General features: G+C 39.5%; 2 protein-coding genes across 9 annotated transcripts in view; one reads left to right on the forward strand and one right to left on the reverse strand.

Moving 5' to 3' along the window:
• Nucleotides 1-3241, forward strand: part of KDM1B (lysine demethylase 1B) — a 63930-nt gene extending 60689 nt beyond the window's left edge. For 3 of the 5 annotated variants that reach the window (XM_047101552.1, XM_047101550.1, XM_047101549.1), the window contains one exon: nucleotides 1387-3241. In XM_047101552.1, coding sequence (XP_046957508.1) covers nucleotides 1387-1470 — 84 coding nt within the window. In that variant the 3' untranslated portion in view covers nucleotides 1471-3241. The remainder of the gene's footprint in view (nucleotides 1-1386) is intronic. The other 2 variants (XM_047101553.1, XM_047101554.1) reach the window with 2 other exon arrangements.
• Nucleotides 3242-3795: 554 nt separating this feature from the next.
• The window catches only part of DEK (DEK proto-oncogene), a 30308-nt gene continuing 14536 nt past the window's right edge, over nucleotides 3796-19567 (reverse strand). For 2 of the 4 annotated variants that reach the window (XM_047101710.1, XM_047101712.1), the window contains 4 exons: nucleotides 9966-10101; nucleotides 9565-9713; nucleotides 5700-5768; nucleotides 3796-5251 (listed from right to left, as the gene is read on the reverse strand). In XM_047101710.1, the coding sequence (XP_046957666.1) occupies nucleotides 5240-5251; nucleotides 5700-5768; nucleotides 9565-9713; nucleotides 9966-10101 (366 nt within the window). In that variant the 3' untranslated portion in view covers nucleotides 3796-5239. Of the gene's footprint in view, nucleotides 5252-5699; nucleotides 5769-7486; nucleotides 7666-9564; nucleotides 9714-9965; nucleotides 10102-19567 lie in introns of those variants that run through there. The other 2 variants (XM_047101711.1, XR_006966123.1) reach the window with 2 other exon arrangements.

Consider the following 19567-nt stretch of genomic DNA (forward strand, 5'->3'; position numbering starts at 1 on the left):
CCTTGGCCTGCAAAGCTTTGTGGGAACAGAGCGTGACTGCACGCCAGGCAGCAACTGTCCGCTGCTTCCAAGAGAAGCTGCATTAGGCTCATGTGATACAGTTGTTACTTCACACTGAAAACATTAAAGAAAACATTTTTTATTAAAAAAAATTTTTTTTAATGTTTATTTTTGAGACCGAGACCACATGAGTGGGGGAGGGGCAGAGAGAGAGGGAGACACAGAATCTGAAGCCGGCTCTAGGCCCTGAGCTGTCAGCCCAGAGCCCGACATGGGGCTCGAACCCATGAAGTGTGAGTCGAAGTCGGACGCTTAACTGACTGAGCCACCCAGGCGCCCCTAAAAAATTTTTAAAGCCGTTTCTCTGAGGTTTCTGCCATTTTTTACCCCCTACTAGTAATTGTATTTTTTCTAATGTTATGTATTTATTTTTTAAGTTTATTTTGAGAGAGAGCCAGGGGGAGGGACAGAGAGAGGGAGACAGAATCCCAAGCAGGCTCTGTGCCATCAGCACAGAGCCCAGCACGGGGCTTGAACCCACGAACCATGAGATTGTAACCTGAGCCAAGACCAAGAGTCAGACGCTTAACCGACTGGAACCACTCCGGCACCCCAGTAATTGTATTCTTACCTCCTGACCATTCCTCTCCGTTTACTGAAGTGTTTGGCACTGGCTGTTGTCCCTTGCATCCAGCCGTAAATCTAGGTGACATGGAACATACTTCAGTTCACGTGGAACTTCCTGCATTTCCTATCCTCCTCCATCTTCTGAGATCGGCTCACCCCCGCTTCAGTGACTCTTTCCCATAGCTACATCCCAGACCTTGTCGCCGTCCCCACCAACCCCCAAGCCACAGATCAATCTGCTGCTTGCCCTGGTTTGCGGATTCTGTTCCCACTCCAACCTCCTGGAGAGCGGTCTTCTCCCACGGACAGTCCTCACCTTTCTGTCCCCTCCCCGTTGACGGACTCCTCTCTGTCCTGTGGCAGTCCTCTAGCAAAACTCCAGCCATGGGTGAATTGGTTCGCTTTCTGTGCTCATCACTGATTCTGACAGCGAGACTACTTGTCTGGGGGGCAGCGGCGGGGGCGGGCAGGGATTGTATCGTCTTCGTTATTCTTAATTCCGGGACACGGTGTGTATGTGAGTAATATCCTAAGGAGTGCCACTCAGTCCTTCACGGGAGTGGTGAAGCAGGGTGGCACAGCCAGAGAACAGCAGGTGCAGGGTGGGGGTGGGGGGAGGTAGAGTGTTAACATGAGCACAGAGGAGCGCCTGCCGGCAGTCTTGATTCGAGGATCAGAGAGTGTATGCTTGTATTATGTTTCGGTGATCGCCTGAGTTCCTTCTATGTGATTTCAAATTATGCAATTTTTTTCTTACAGGCAACAAACAGGCATTTCCCACAAACTGTTACAGGGGCATATTTGAGTGGTGTTCGAGAAGCAAGTAAGATTGCAGCATTCTGAATAGAATTTGTCTGGACCCAGCTTTCTTCTGTGCTCCAAATGGTAAAGTTTGAAACACATGTTAAACCTCACTTTCATAAAATCAAGACAAAAAAACCTCCTCCTGAGAGCATTAGCCCCAAGAATCCTTTTGTAAGCACTTATATTTAATTGCATTTTCCACAGGTGTGACTAGGGCTGTCTTCTGTATTTCAGAACAAAGCAGAATATAACCTTACATTAAGACAGGATTTCTTCCACGGTTGGAGATTCCCTTTGAATTTTGACATCTTGTTGGGCTCATCAGTTTTCAAGCATTGAGAAACCATTGTTTTCAAACATCAAGAAACCAAGCAGCAATCATTAAAAAGGCAGATAAAGCCATGTGTTTTTCTTCTGTCACAGTTCATCAGTATCTTTGCCAATGAGCCTTAAGATTTTTATATAGCTCCAAAATTGAGCTTTTACTTAAAATTTAGATAGAAATCTTTCCCTTTCAGATACAGCACAAACTCTTCAGTTAAAAGTAAATGAAGCTTCTAGACTATTTTATATTGTACATATTTCTTTCCATTGGGTATTCAAAAGAAATTTAAATTCGGGTCTCTTTTGTGATAAAACACTTCAGATTTGTGCACTCATTGGCAAACAGCAAAATTTTCAGTTCCTCAAACAGTATAGGCATTCTGTGGTTTTCGATGGGGTAGAGATAGTAGTCTTCATACTTGAGACCATTTAGAATAGGGCTATTTTTCTTAGAGCCAAGTTTGGTCCAATGGCACACTTTAGCCTTAATTTTGGCAACCGCTGGCAAAAAGATCTTGTCAGAATACTTTAATAAAACTCCCTCTACTGCCTCTTTTTAAAATAACTGATCCAGTCTGTTTTTTGCAGCCTGATGTTTTCAGTATTCCATAGGCAGGTCCACCGGAAAACTGCAGAAAATGTGAGATTTCCTGGTAAATATTTCACATTTAAAGCCATATCTTAAAAGCTGGAGAACATGGCACATATTCACTTTTTCCTTTTTTCTCCTCCTGACAAAAGAATTCAATTAAACTCTGGTTTCAGGGACTTCAGGATGCTTATCTTGCCAAGAAGTTAGAAAAGCGGATGGTAACTTAAATGCTTTTGTTTTAAAAAGTCTGAACAGTTCTTTCAATTATGTTAGTCTGCACTGAAAAAAGGACTCAAAAGGACATTTTTCAGAATATTAGGTATTTTTAAAATTTAAAGTCAGCTTGTAAGTAGAAATAGAATTTTATGGAAACGTTAGACGGTTTAGACACCCCCCTCCTCAGCAAAGTATGATACAAACACAAGAAGGCAAACAGCAGTAAACTGGTTTCAAAGTTGGGTTAACATAGGAAAATGTTGATAGACTATCTGATGAGACTCATTGGTACTGACTGGGAAGTATTCTGCTTTAAAAATGTTATGTGTTAAACTGTTTAAACAATAGCATGTATTTAGTGATAAATGCAAAATATTTTAAGTTTGAAATGGTTCACGGTTAGTCTCTGGGCTCTTAAACTTGTACTGTGCCACAAGCAAACTAAGGAAAACCCTAGTTAGCTCAAGCGCAGTACATGTGTATTTAAAAAGTTTCCTGTCCCAAGTGACATCATTTGACATTTTGTTAAGGAACCACGGTACTTTTGAGTTTTTGACTGTTTTTCACAGTTTGAAGATTTTGTAATTGAAGAGCAGTGACTACACAATGTTTTAACTGCAGATTGTGAACAGCTGGTTGTGTAAAACTGCTTAATAAAAACTAGACTTGTTTTTCAAATACCGTGCACTGTAGTGGTGAGCACTGGGTACACCTTCCCCACGACCTTTCATGCACACCACCCGTCTCCTCTCCTGCAAGCCGCCTTCAGACTTGTTTAGCTCCTGGGTCTTACACCCTTTCAAGTAAATGGTCATAAAATAAACAGTTGTGAACCGTAATCACTTAGTTTTGTGAGGTCACTTTCAAGTTTTCCTTCGGGATTTCTTCAGAGTTTGTGTTCAGCAATCACTGAACGACTCCAAATTAAATGGGTCATGGGGCTAAATCCATTAAAATCCCCATCCAGGGGCGCCTGGATGGCTCAGTCGCTTAAGAGTCTGACTCTTGGTTTCGGCTCAGGTCATGATCTATCTCACGGGTTCGTGAGTTTGAGCCCCGCGTCAGGCTCTGCGCTGACAGTGCAGAACCTGCCTGGGATTCTCTCTCTTCCTGCCCTGCCACTGTGTGCTTTTTCTCTCTCAAAATCAACAACAAAAATCCCTGTTCTGAAATCCTCAGCTAGGGGGGAAATGCTACAGAAATGGAAGACATTAATACAAGAGACAAGAGCATGGATTTATTAGTTTTATTGACAAGGTTTATAGGAACAAATTAAATATTTAAAATCAACGGCCAATTTTTAGGTCTCATTTAGTTGTTTATTCATTTGTATTTATCAAGAAACACGTCAGACCTGTGAAAGTACCTGCTAACGGCCAACATTTATCATTTTTATGTATTTCATGTTCTCCGTTTAAACACTCAACTGGTTTATCAAAGGCCTAATTCTCTCATAAGCAGTTATGTTTTTAAAATTCAGAAATTATTTAATAAACTGATTACAACAATGTAAAAGATGAAACAATCTAATTCAGGAGTGGTCTGTGTATTGATCACCCAGAATCCTGATTGGCCAAAATTTAAAACCTAAAAGTCCTGATTCCACGAATACATTAAACTTCTTTAATGTTAAAAATAAGTCTTTTTATCACTTTTGAGAAATACTTTGTCGGAGATACCCACTATTGCCTACACGTTATCTTCTAGCATTATACTTGGTACATTTACCATAATTATAAAGGTGGCCAGGTTTCCTGGAAATATCCGCATTTTACATGGGCAAAAGCAGTTAATAAAAATCAGTTCATTAGAAGCCAAATGTGCTTGTACTTAATCCCCTTCCCCCAATTTTGAAGTTCTGATGTGTTGATTTGGTCTACCCTTAACATAAAATGTTATCTACAGACACTTGCAGAGTTAACACTAAAACTACAAATTGACACTTCTGAGGCAAAGCAGAGAACGACCTGTTCCTTCAGTGTTTTCTCCACTGAATTCTGATTTCGCTGCTCCGTCACATACCATCTGGCCGAACACTGACATTTCATAGTTTATAACTGTAAAGATACCTACCTATAGGAGTTTAAAAATTGATCTGCACAAAAGAAATAAAAAAACTTTATATACAACAAAGTTGTTTTTAAAAATACAAAAATAACATCTGTCACTTTTGTCATGCTGACGATTTGACATATATACACATGCAGCAGAAATTTTCCAATTTAATCATCTGGATAGCTGAAGCCTGTATATTTTTAATATGATGAACACACTGCCACTGTCAGATGTGTATTCAAAATATTTCATCTACTAAATACTGCCATAGTCTCTGCATGTATAAATGTCAATAATAGTTTCTTCTACTTCGTTAAAAGTATGTCTGAAACAAGCGAATACTAAGCACGCTAAAACTACGATCTCATATAAAGAAATCCAAAATGTACAAAATACAGCTATAAAAGCAAGGAACAATTACTGCCATGCAAAATTTTAAACTAAAAACTGCATAGAAATGCAATTTAAAACAACAAACTCAAATTTACTTAAAAAGATCAGCGACAGGTGGTCCTACTAACACAACGCTTGCAAGGGGTAGAAAAGGAAATACATTCTCTTTGCTGGTATAACGGTATAAATCAGATCCTGACGTCCACGGGACAAGTTATCTCCTCTGCCTCAAGAAATCAGCTGCAACGAGAGAGAAATGTCATTTTCCTCTACCCAAAATACAGTATTAAGAACACAAAAATCATACCCCACCTTCCCTTTAAAACTTCTGTTTTACTACTGTGACCTTGGGAAATCTGTTGGGACCGATACAAAAATATAGCTACTGCTGATCTTCTGACTTCGGTGGAAAGGAATTACGCTCCAGTAGTTGTGTGAGCACCTGTGTTGAGCCTGGCTGCCCATGTATGTTGTGAGCTGGAGGTCAAGTTTTGTCACTAATATTCAGACTTTATTTTTTTAAACTCTATAATGAGAATGAAAAATATTTTGCCCATCTATTTTGAGAAAATCTGAGGGTCAAATGTGATATAGTGACATGAACATTTTGAAAAACATACAGTATTTGATATATAATTTGTCTTATACATTCAAAATGACCAAAATCAGAAAAGGTGGATGTATTTACCTCTTTAACAGTTGTTTTTATGAAATCTTTTCTTTCAGTTAAATCATAAGCAGGATAATTTTCATATACCTATAGTGAAAATTAAAAGTAGATTTAAAAATACAGTAGTAACACAGTTTACCTTTGGATACAGAAGAAATGTAGGCCATGTACAAATAGCAGCACGTCTAAGAATTCTGGTTCACCATATACAACTACTGCAAACGAGCAGAAACTAAACTAGGACGCAGCCATTCTCAGTGTCATCTCTACTACTGGGAGTATCAGCTGAATTAACACACACAGGTGAGGAAAACACCTACACAGAGATGGTAGGTAAGTGGACTGAATTCATTATACCGGCAGGCTGTCGGCCAGATGTTCCGTGGAGGTATCCTTACGTTCTTCCTTCCGTCATCCAACACTGACAGTTCCTTGACCTGAACTCGAATGAACTTCAGCCTCCGCTGCACTGCTCCACCCCGTCCCCTAAGTTAAATCACTGAGATCCAGGTGGTCTCAGGGGTCCTCTACCCCTACAGCTTTACTCTCTAAACGGCCCCTCTCTTTGGTCAACTTGCCACCTGCTTGACTTCACAATCACTCCCCGGCCTGACTCCACACAAGCCTGCCTGCTTCGCTCCTAAGGACTAGTTAAGGTAAGCAAACTTTTTCAGTTAAGGGCCAGACAGTAAGTGGTTTCAGCTTTTCCAGGAACACAGTTTGTCACAACTACTCAACTGTGCCACTGTAGCGTGAAAGCTGCCACAGACAACACTTGAATGAATGGATGTGGCTGTTGTCACATTAAACTATTTACAAAACCAGATGGTAAGAGGGATTTGGCCCACAGGCTGCGGTCTGCCAAGTCCTGCAAACAGAGTCGATCATTTACATCACTCCTGTCATTCACCCCTTGTTACTTCCCTGCAAAACTCTGTCCCTCAACTGGTCTAACACCACTTTTTCTATGATTGATCCAGAGGAAAGACTGCTGTGGGAACACAGAACTTTTAAAAGACCGGTCCCATGCCAAGTTCATGGTATCCGATGTCCGAGCCTTCCCGGGGTTAACCCGACTCTCTCTCAGCAGGTCCTCCTGTGCTATCAATGGCATTTTCATCCCTTCCTCCCTCTTGCTCTTGGCCAAGAATTCCTTCAATGTTGACCTATCTTCCCCTCCAGTTTACTGAATGTGGATCCATCAATATTCCCATTTCCGTTACCTCTGCAGGGACCCTTTCTGGAACTCTCCTGTACATCAGCTTCTCCTCCTTCCCCAGCACTAGTCCCTCAGCCTAACATAAGCATGTGCTTTCTCTCCCTGACCTTAAGTATTTTATCAACTTGTATCCTCACCCCCCATTTAACTACGATCCCTTCTACAGCAAGATGTTTAAAACAGCTTTATTCACTTTCCTCACTATTAATTCTTGATCCAAGGGTAATTAATCCCTGCATTTATCATCCGTGGAACTGCTCTTATTACGTGAACAATCATCTTCTAATTGCGGAGTCCAAAAAACCACACAAGTCTTTCTCACTGGACCTCTCCCTGTTAAATAATCCCCTTAAAAAATTATGTAAGTGTATTCACGAAAATCAAACGCATAGGACTCATCTCCCTTTACTCTTCCCTCGTCTCTCCCCTCAGAGGAAACCAGTTATCAGTTTGCTGTGCATTCTTCCAGACCTTTAAAAATGAGTTTCTACACAAACTCATAGATACATCAATGGCAATATGGTTTTCCCGTATTTACTTAGATAGGATAATATTCTAGATTTTTCAAAAAGTTGACAATACCTGGAACGTTTTTCCGTGTTCTTTTGAACTGCTACATAGCATTCCAAAAATACAGACGTACCATGTTAAACATTTCCCTATCGATGGCCATTTAGGTTGTTTCTGATTTTTCAATATTACAGACATGCTGAACATTATTGTAATCATTTTGTGCAGATGTGACTATGTCTTTAGCATAGAGACCTAGAAATGGAATTTGCTAGGTTAAAGGGCATTTGCAATTTAAATTTTAAGCTACTACTTAATTGTTCTCCAAAGCTGTTACAACTTCATGCATGAGTATGTCTCCCTATACCTTTGCCAAGCATGAAGACTCGCTTAATCTTTATAAAGATTCTGTCAAGCTAAGAAGCACAAATATTTCAATTTCTATCTTCCTCATTAGTAGGGAAAGCGTGTCTTCATGTTTACAGGGCATTTTATGTTATTGCCCCTGTGAACTGCTTTCCATAACCATTGCCCATTGTCTCAGGTAAAGTCATGACCTTTTCTTAACTGGCACTACCCCCTCCCGACCATTCTGGAAACTGTCTCGTCTCTTGGCTTTGACAGCACCTTTCTCTCTATGATTTTTTATATTTTGTAGAAATTACTTCTCAACTCAGAGTCTCCAGGACTCTCTGTCCTTTGCTTTTCTCACCCTTTTTCTTCTTCCCTGGGCCACCTTATCTAGACTTTTGGTTTTAACTCCCAGCAGTAGCCCAGTTTGGCTCTCTCTCCAAACTTGGGAGAATTACAATGATCACAGTTTCTCCCACTGGGATGTTCTAAGCACCTCATCTCACGATGTCTAGAACGAAACTCCTCTTTTCCTCAGAGGGTACCCTCTGTTGTTTTCCATCGGAAGGTTAATGCTGCCGCGCCCGAACACCCACACTGAGCAACCTCTGACCAAGCTCTCCCGGCTCGCCTTGGATTACGGCCACCCTGTAACTTAGATTATGACAAACTTGGCTTTCTTGCCTCGCATCCCATTCTTCATCCTGTCTTCTCAGTGTGTCCATGAGGGCTCTTGAAAATTGGACTGCGTATGCCCCTATCAATCAGCTCCCAATATCCTACCCAGCTTCCCAATTCTCCCATCAGTTTCAGGGAAAAAACTCTGCAACAAGGCATATACAAGATCTGCAAAAGTTCTCCTTTTCCTACCTAACATCTATGAGGACTTCCTTCCAACTCTAGTCTCCACCCAAATGAAATTACTATTCCTCGCAGTCACTGTCCCATCTGACAGGCATGTGTCAGTACCGCTCCCCTGTATGGAGCAGCTGAGGCTCCAGGACGTCTTCCCTCCTCCCAGGCTCCTTCCCTGGTGGTGCGGCGCCCTCCGCACTTCCAGCCCACCCCCCACCGACTGTCCCCAACTCACTACAATAGCCATCTCCTCCCATCTCACTGATCAGTAAGCCCCCAACAGCCAAGTTAACAGATCCCCAGCTCTACCCCCAAATCTATCCCGGAATCTGGTACACAGGAGAGGCTCAGTGAATGCTGAATGAATAAACAAAACAATAATCAAGGTCTTAACAAAAGTACAGACTATGTCACCTTAGGTACATTTGAAATTTTAATTTGGTTTTACCATCAGAAACCAGATTGTAAAATCTCCCAATTTTGATTTCGGGTATAGAATCTCTAAGGAATCCTCTTCAAGACTAGGTCATTTTATTTTCTGAGTATCAGGAAAACTTCACAGAAGTCTGAACTAAGTACCTGATAACAGCATCTTAGTACAACAGTAATGCTGAAAATACGGTGGTCCATGAGATTCTGCTTTTTACAACTAACGCAATCTAAGGATCCATCAATAAAAAGTGTCCCGATCAGGAAGAGAGTGTTCTCCCTCAAGTCTGGAATCTATCGCCTTCACTGTATTCACTGGATACATCCCACTGTTGTTTACGAAGCAGGTCCAACAGGGCAGAGACTGACTCATTTAAAGCAGTATCCCAGCACCCGCAGAACAGTTCCACAGACATTTGTTCGCTAATGAATGCACATACAAATCTCGCACTGAACTGAGGGAAGAGTGAAAGAATTTTTCAAATAAAAGCAAAATGATCCAAGTATTTGTCCAATTACCTCCTTGCAAATCTGCTTCATTGTGACTTCCTCCAAGTTGGCACTGGCCAGTAATTTCTTCACTGTTTCCTTTAACTCTTCATCTGTAGGAGGTTTCTTCAATTTTTTAATTAAAGGTTCATCATCTGAACTGTCCTCAGATTCACTTTCTGAAAGACAAGCATTCATTAGATTTTCAAAGGAGTATTACATAAAATTATAAATCACTACTCAATAAATTACTTATAAAACATGCATTGAAATTTCTGTCAATTCTGAAAAACTGTAACCATAAAAAACTGGTATACCACTTTCTCCAAATTTTCTTTGCAGTTTATCTAATTTCCAAACACACTTCAAAACGCTTATATCATATGAATTAGATCTTTAGAGCTGTTGAAAAGGTGTCATTTCTAACCTACCTTTTTTGGAACTGTTTTGATTCTTCTTGGTGGTGCTGCTATCTGCCTTCTTAACATTAGCGCTTTTTACAGTTTTCTTACTTTTGGAAGTGGCTTTCTGTTTAGGTTTTTCTCTTTTAGAGGTCTTTTTTGGTGGCTGTTAGGAAGGAAAACAAAGAACATATATTGATGCCATCTCTCTAAATCCTCTGTACCCAGCAAAATTAGACAAAATTAATGTACTCAACATCTCCAATGAAAAATTACTAATTATCAATTTTTAAGATAACCAATACACTCAACAAACTTCACTGTATCCCAACATGAAACCAGTCACGAGAAGAATCAAACACCAAATTTAAGATGCCCTGATTTATCACACAGTATAGATAGGAAACTTTATATGCATTGCCTTAATCTTAAAAAACAAAACAAAACAAAAAACCTTTAGAATATAAATGTTATTATTTTATTGTCTCTCCCAGCTAGAATGGAAGTTCCATGAGGACAGAACTTTTTTTTTTGACACTCTTAAATGCACTGTTAATATCCCTAACCCCTAAATATCACTGTGCACAGTTGTTGCTCAGTTAACTATTTCATGAATATATGAGGAAACTAAGGCTCAAAAGGTATTCTGTTCAGCCACATAACAAAATAGTGAGATTCAAATAGATCTAACTCCAGAACCTGTTTTCTTATACACTAACTCACAGCTGATAAAACAAAAGCAAAGTATATACACATGGATAGATTAAAATGACACAATTATAATTTATGCTTTGTCTCAAACAGGGTCTTTGAAATTAGGGAACATTAAGTCATTTAATTAACTTTCCCAAAGTAAAAGCAACTTATATAAAGCACATGCCTCAAGATAACCTAAAATCTCATCTTTACATACCCAAAATACTGCAAATCACTTTTGACAGAATGTCTCTCCAAATGTTTTACAATTTGATTATAATTCCTTTTAAAAAAAACGATAAAGTGTATAGACCAATCTAAGATTAAAGTGGGCTCAAGCTATTTCTAAGTGCAGTTTGGATTTGAGTATTTGTCTTTCCTCTTGCCACACTGCCATTACTACATATTAGTATCGGCCCACCATCATTATCGCCCTGTCCCACCTCAATAACATACTGTTGGCTGGGGCTGGGACCTTGCCAATCTGTCTGGTTTAAGTACCACTTAAAAAATGCATCTGGGAGGTGACAAGGGGCTAAAATGCCTTTTTTTTTTTCTTTTTTAAAGCTCATTATTTTGAGAGAGAACAAGTAGGGGAGGGACAGAGAGAGGGAGAAAGAAGTCCAAGAAGGCTCTGTGCGGTCAGCACAGAGCTTGACACGGGGTTCAATCTCATGAGCTGGGAGATCATGACCTGAGCCAAAATCAAGAGTCTGATGCTTAACTGACTGAATCACCTAGGCGCCCCTGAAATGCTTTATGTAAGTAAAGTATGTAAGTTCTACCTATGGATGTTTGCTACTTAAGGCCATTTTTGCTTACTTCCTAATTCTTCGAGGAATTAAGAATTAGTGGAGGTTGCTGGAAAGTTATCACTAGGTCATCAATTCTCTAACTTAAACCAAGTTTTATTCAGCGTCTACCCAATTCATAAGAACCACACTAGGCTCTGAAAGGGAATACTAAAACTTTGTAAGATCTGGTGATACACTTAATACACAGAATAAAAGAATCGTCACTGTGATGTATCACTCTTTAGTCAAAATTTAATAAAATCTGGATCTGTAGGTGACTAAAAGATTTTATAAGAAAGTTATTACAGAAAGGGTTGAGGAAAATGAGCAAGGGATAACCACGTTAGAAGCATTATTACTTCATCCTCATCCAAATCAGATAATTAGAAGCAGGTACTTAAAATACTTCCAGAGCGGGGCGCCTGGGTGGCTCAGTCGGTTAAGCGTCCGACTTCAGCTCAGGTCACGATCTCGTGGTCCGTGAGTTCGAGCCCCACGTCGGGCTCTGTGCTGACAGCTCGGAGCCTGGAGCCTGCTTCGGATTCTGTGTCTCCCTCTCTCTCTGCCCCTCCCCCGTTCATGCTCTGTCTCTCTCTGTCTCAAAAGTAAATAAACGTTAAAAAAAAAAAAAAAAAAAACTTCCAGAGCCTTTTCAGGCCAGGATTTACAGCTATCATTACAACTTCAAATACTTTTAGATAATATGGCACCATTTTAAAACCTGCAACCTTGGAGTAGTGACAGTTTGAAAAGCATGAGAATTTAGAGTGATAAATAAAGGGTAATCAAGCCATCTCCACAAGATGTTACCACTGGACAAACATGATTAAAACAATGCTTCTTTCTATATTTAACATCATCATCTAGCAGGGATGGTGTCCACAGTTAAGTGGACACCTAGCCTATTAAGTTAAGAGAAAAACTGCAAACATACTGTCACAAGCACTACAGAAACCTAACAGGAGAGTGTGGGCTCTGAGGGCGAGCATCCTGATTTCAAATTCTGGCCCCAATGTATCTTTGGGCCCTAGTTTCCTCATTTACAAAATAAGGGAAATATCATTACTTCATGTCTTTGGGGGAGTAAATGTATTAATACATGTAGAACACTTTTAATGTACCAGGCTCACAGGAAATGGATAATAAATATTAGCTATTATTGCTATTATGAGAGCTTCCTTTTGTAAGGAAATTCTTTCATTAAGTAAATGCAGTAACTTGGAAGTTTTAAAGTTTTCTTTAAAAGGTCAATACAAAGAATAAATAGAACAAAAGCAGTAAGACAGTCTCAATGACACCCGTGTTAACTAACCATGATGCATCATGCTTATTTCATTGCATTCTGGTAGACATGACTGGACCCCACAAACACCCATCCCTGTAATAACAAACTATGTTATTTACAACGGATTTCACTTATCTTTAGTAACCAGTTACAAGTTTTTCTGTGGCGAACTGAAGGTAGGAATTCAGTAAAACATCTTCCTTAGACCAGTAAATGTTGACATGGGGAAACAGCGGAAGCAGAGAAACTCACATGTGTATGTTAGCCTTGCAGATGTTAACAATCATTCACCTCAGCTGCTCTGGTAAGTTTTAGGTATGAATAGGAGGAAGTTAACTTTTAAAAATGGGGCATCTTAGGGGCGCCTGGGTGGCTCAGTTGGTTAAGCATCCGACTTCGAGTCAGGTCATGATTTCACGGTCCGTGGGTTCGAGCCCTGCGTCGGGCTCTGTGCTGACAGCTCGGAGCCTGGAGCCTGTTTCGGATTCTGTGCCTCCCTCTCTCTCTGCCCCTCCCCCACTTGCACTCTGTCTCTCTCTCAAAAATAAAATTAAAAAAAAAAAAAAAATTTTTTTTTTTAAAAGGGGTATCTCAGAGGACCTGGGTACGGGGACACAATGGGTGATTTTTGGCAGGTAAGGTTAACTGTGGATAACCTGGTATTTTGGAGGTAAAGGAAAGAGGCCCTGGGTGAGCTGAGAGGAAAGGAGAGTGAGAGCGTGCCCATTTACACCTTACAGGAAGCTTCAAGTCCTCATTACTTTCACCCCCTCCTCTCCACAGGAAACTCTCACCTATGAGTCTAAATCCAGCTTAACAGTCCCCTCTGAATCTCTCACTGCACCACCACCAATTGATTCATCTGTGGTCCCACACTACTTGGCCTATAGTTCATGTATCCCTACTTCATGTGAAGCAGTACACAGGTTTCAGAGTCAAACTTCCTGGTTCAAATCTGGACTCCACTACTGACCAATTTTGTATTCTCAAACAAATCACTTACCTTCCTTCCCTGTGCCTGTTTCCTCATCTGTAAAATGGAGGTAATAATACCAGACTTTGCTGAATTTACCACTTTTTTTTTTTTTCACATTTTCTCATCTCAGATATTGGGGTGCATTTTGTAATTTACATTAAAATGATGCCTTATAGGCATCGGGGATTTGATGAACTGTGGCTATATCTGTAGAATTGTTCTAAAGATCAAGTAAGTAAACAAATATAAGGTAGCAGAGAAAACATTTAATATACAGATTTATTAACCTAGTTACTTACAGTCTTTTCCCACCACATCACAAGTTTCTTAAAGTTGTATTTGACAATTTCCATGAGAAAAGACACCTGGCTACCTTAAAAATGTTTGGTGCAGGGGCGCTCAGTCATTTAAGCATCCGACTCTTAATTTTGGCTCAGGTCACTATCTCATGGTTCACGGGATCAAGCCCCACATGGAGCTCTGTGCTGATAGCACAGAGCCTGTTTGGGATTTTTTCTCCCTCTCTCAAAATAAATAAATAAACTTAAAAAAAGTTTGACATAAAGCAGCCATTTAAGTATTTGTCACATTCATCTCTGTATTGTTTATAGGATCTAGTTTACTACTTCTACTCTGAACCCAGGATGTGGTTAAAACATAATTAAAAGGAAAAAGAAAAAGAAAAATTTGTATAGTATTGCTCCACATACACGGTCTTATATGAGCTTAAAAAAAAAAAGCAAAAAAAAAAATTCAAATACAAAACAGTTTATTTTATTACAAATGAGGAAAATGTATCTGAGCAATTAAGAGAGCCAGTGCCTTATAACTAGTTAAGGAGCAAGAGGCACATTAAGCCCAGTGTGCCTCCTACTAGATTACTTGCTTACAGAAACGGGTAATGTACCTATGCATCTAAGCCAGAGTTGATATGACAAAAATAAGCCGGCGAGATCATAACCTATTTATACTGTTAAATTTAACTTTTTCCATTACATACAAATGTTACCAATGAGAACAAAGAGTAAGAAATGTTGGCAGAAAATGCAAAATGACAACAAAGGCTCACCGAATCTGTACTAGGGCTTTCTCTGGCCTTTACCCTCCAAACTTAGTGGGGGCAGGATCATTTCTTTAGATTGTTTCAAAGCTAAGATGGGTCTTGGTATAATCCGATGTTGTGTAAATAGTTTCTACCAAATCTTTCTTGAACTCTGCCAACCTCTCTTGTTCATCCTTTAAAGGGTCAGATCAAATTGTTACCTCCTGTGAAGCTTTCCTGTCTGGATCTTTGCTCCCCACATGTCCCTACAAAGAGGTAAATACTCTTTTAAAATCTTCTGAGCTTCCACATGATCTTGTCCATCTCTCTTTCCTGGCTCTTAAGTTATACTCTATGGACTTCTTTCCTCCTCATCTTTGACCTCTCCCTTTCTACCAGCTGATGAACAGAGACCCTGTCTTATTTGTTTCTTGATCTCCAGCGCGGGGCTTAGGACTGGCACTTAGTAGGTACTACACAATTTACTTGGAAGATTAAGATGGGAAAAGGTCTCTGGAAATTAGGTAACTGTTAAAGATCTATTCCAGCCCTGAGACTGTTTCACTAGCATTGCTATGCCTGCCACACGCTGCTACTAATAGCAGTTAGCCAAACTTCTTGATTTTTTTAATATAACGGTCTTCCGGCACTATTTACGTATACAGGTTGTATATGAAAGAGAGGAAAAGAGACCAATAGATAAACTCATCGAGGGTGAGGCCTATGCACCTATGTTTTCTGAAAGCCTCTCAGCAGACTCACCTAGTGATGTTTATTTTTTTAGTTTTTTTTTAAATGTTTATTTTTGAGAGAAAAAGAGAGAGCTAGAACATGAGTAGAGGAGGGGCAGAGAGAAAGGGAGGGACACAAAATCTGAAGCAGGCTCCAGGCCGTCTGCACAGAGCCTGGTGTGGGACTCGAACTCACAAACTGCAAGATCTGACTTGAGCCAAAGTCGGGTACTTGACCAACTGAGCCACCCAGGCGCCCCTAGTTACAAATTTCTACGATAAAAGATACATTTATAGTCTGAATCCACCAAGCTTTCTCTATAAAGTGCCAGAGAATAAGTAATTTAGGCTTTGCTGGCTAAATGTGCTTACTGTTCCAACTTTCATTTTTTGTTTTAACAAATTTCAAAAATGGAAAAAACCATCCTCAGTTTCTAGGCTGTACAAAACCAGGCCACAGGCTGGATCTGGTGTATAGGCCATACATAATTTGCCATTCCTAGTCTAGATTATATATGACTGGAGATATGTAGGGAAAAGGCAGGAACTACATAAATTAATCAAGAGGATAATTTCTCAAGTTCTATATTTATGTCAATGGTTTTTAGTTCAGTTTTTATAAGCAGAAGTGGATATATACTTATCTAAAGCTATTGCTTAAATTCAAATTTGAATCTAAATCAGTAGTTCTTTACAGACAACTCTGAAGACAGACGCATATAAACTAGCAGCCCTGGAAAGAGTAATATGGACAATACATTAAAAAACCTTAAGAGTACACCTGAAACGAACGTAATACTGTGTGTCAGGAGTACCTGAATACTAACAAAATACATATGGACATGTTTATTCTAACCCTGAGGTATACAAAAATGAGGATATATCATCCTCTCTCTTGGAGTCAAGACTCACGTAGATGCACGACGTGAAGTACACGGCACACAGCTGACTCTCAGTAAGTTTCCTTATATTTGCCAATAAACATTTATTGAACAAGGGGTACCTCTCCTCAGGCAGACTGTTCTGGAAGACAGAGGCCAGGTCTCTTTCTTCCCCCCTACTCAGCCAAACACTTGGCAAAATTCAGGTAGAATAAGGCAATCATTTTGAATGAGCGAGAATGAGTCATCAATTACTCATACGAAAACGCCCAAGCTCACAGGCTCTCCACAGTCTGGCTTCTGTGTGCCCTGCTCTGGCTTCTGCTCTCATTGCTCTACTTCTGGACACACCACCCAACCACAAACAAGTGTGTATGTCACAGGTACCCTGGACCTTCTTGCACCCCATCTTTGTTCACAACTTTCCTTTCTATTCCCAAAGGTCAATTTCAACAGGTATTTCTGCCATTTCTCTCCAAAGCTTTCCCTCGGCAATAGACAGGGACACTTTCTTTTGGAATCCTATATCATGTACCATTCAAATGGCATTTGGGTAGAAAATACTTTCTGGAACCTCAACAGCACTTAGTGCACTCCCAATTTATTAAATTGAATAATATAAGTGATAACATGAGAAACCCTTACTTTGAAATCTCTCTTAAAATATTTTGAAAATAAGGGGCACCTGGGTGGCTCAGTCGGTTGAGTGTCCGACTTTGGCTCAGGTCACCATCTCACAGTTTATGAGTTCGAGTCCCGCATAGGGCTCTGTGCTGACAGCTCAGAGCCTGGAGCCTGCTTCAGATTCTATGTCCCCCTCTCTCTCCACCCCACCCCTGCTTGGGCTCTGTCTCTGTCTTCCAAAAATGAATAAACAAAGTTTTTTTGAAAATTTTAGTAATTATAACAAAACACATTATATGTCATTACAAAGGAAAAATGTTGGAGGTACTCAGAGTTAACATTTAGTTATTTAATCAAATAGGAGCCAAAACTTGAATTTTTTATTCAAAATATATGGGAAAAAATTAGGTGGTTAAATTTAAAAAAAAATGAAGGCTAGTGTCCAAGTTGTCACGGGATTTATTAAGATTCTGGCTTGCTATTTTGAATCTGCTGTGAGTAGTTCAATCAGAGCCATCTAGCATTGTAGGAAGTTTCGATGTGCTAATGGGAAACATAAAAATTGACAGCTGCCATTAATTTCAGATAGTACCATTTACTATAATCTAAATTTGTAAAAGATTAATAATATAAATTTTTAAAAATCTGAAGAGGATTTTCCATGATCTCTGGTAACCATGAAGGTATAGAATCAGAGGAATGACACAAGCACTTTTTGAAGGAAGGCAAAAAAAAAAAAAAAAAATCTTGGGAGAAAAGGCTTACCTATCTTTTATAGGCAGCAGGGCTCTTGAAGGAGGGTCTCCAAAAAAGACGCCTGTCACAGAGCCAGAATCCTGTCCTCACAGCAGAAAGGTTGTACTGGGTGAACAGATGAACAAAATAAAAATTAGCTTAAAATACACTATTCTTTTAACAACTTGGCTGAGAAAACTCAAGAGTGCCAAGAGTAAAGAATGTGCAAGCCTTAATATAGTTCACAAAAGATTATGAAAGCAAGTTCAAGATTTTATTATGATGATTATTAACTTTGCCTTCCAATGAAAGATTTCAATAGTTTATATGGTTTTGTAATTCCTCTGATCAAATTATTATGGGGGGGGGTTCTTATATTTTAGAACATAATTAAGGACTAACAAAACTTTTGCATTCACCCTCCCACTACCACCAAATAATTCCCTGAATGGTACAAATATAGAAGTTTACCAAACACTAGAATTCAAAGTGTCTCTGATCTGGCTGACACTGCAGGATGCCTCCTTCCCCCACAGACTCAGGAAAGCTAACACATGGATCTCACAGCTTCCCCTGCAGTTAGAGGTAGAGAAGTAACAAAGTTCTGGCCAAGGCAATGTACACGGAGATGTCTGATAAAAGGAATCCCTTCTGGGGCAAAAAACAACAAAGTGAAACATTACTGGAAGAAAGCTCTTTGCTCTTCTCTCTGCCACAGGGATTCAGTGCCTTAAGGTAAAAGTACCATCTTGTGATCATGAGGTTAAGTGCCCCTTATGAAGATGGTGGCTCAGGAATAAAGAGGATACTCAAATTCTTGACAACCTTTCTTGAGCTGTTGTACTGGCCCCAAATTGCCCGTCTGTGGATTTCTTGTCATGGAAGAAAAAGGAATTCCTGTTTTGGACATTACTAGTAAGGTTTTTAAGTGTTCGCAACTGGAGACATTCCTGATATGTATGGGAAGGTTCAGATAAATTCTAAATACTAAGTAATAATTCAGTTTGTTGTATACATTTCTAGCGATAAGAAGGTGTTATAAAAACACAAGCCAAAACTGAAGAGGTATTACAATAAAACTTTAAAAAATCAAGTATGCTTTTAAGGGTCTAAGAGGTCATGAGAACTGTTTTCTCCAATGGGAAGCATTGCTTCTTTTTCTGTACTCTCCAATAACTTCTCTGTGCCTAAGGTCTAACGCTTATGGTAAACGGCATACCTAAGCATGGTTTAAGCTCACTGGCTCATTTTAGCAATCTTCCCTGAAAGTAGCTAATCCAGTATGGGAGCCACATGATTTTCAGAGTAAGTTTATAGAAAATAACTAAACCTGTCATTTTTCTTATTCCCTCATTTTTAAGAAACTTCATCTACAAATTTCCTAATTCTAGAATTAAGCAACTCTCCTTCTACTGACCTAATTAAGCAAATTTCCAAGAACCAAAATGATAAAGAAGTTTAAAGTGGCCCTTTTATAAACGAATTACTACCCAAGTCACTCTTGGAAAGAAAGAGCAACTTATTTGAATTACTTCTCAAGAAAAGGAGGATTAAAAACCGCTGTGAACCATGAACTACCTATCACAAAAATAGAGCTACAGGTAGGTACAGAGAACTTCCAACAAAATTTTTTAGCAATTATTGGCTAACATGATTAAGTGTGACACGTTTTCCTATAGAAGACTTTTTAAAAAACCTGCCAATTCTGTTTCAACCATGTGGTTTTCAGTGACTTCAATCCTACAGTGAAGAAATAATAAATTTACTTTTAAATATCCTAGTCTTCCACACAGCTAACTATGAGTCACGAGCAGGTGACTAACACTCAACCTCACATAACTGGTCAATAGACAACTGTAACTTGAACT

The sequence above is a fragment of the Lynx rufus genome, unplaced genomic scaffold, assembly GCF_022079265.1.
Source record: "Lynx rufus isolate CCGP_SWC_20201006 ecotype Redwood Valley unplaced genomic scaffold, mLynRuf1.p SCAF_6, whole genome shotgun sequence".
Lineage (NCBI taxonomy): Eukaryota > Metazoa > Chordata > Mammalia > Carnivora > Felidae > Lynx > Lynx rufus.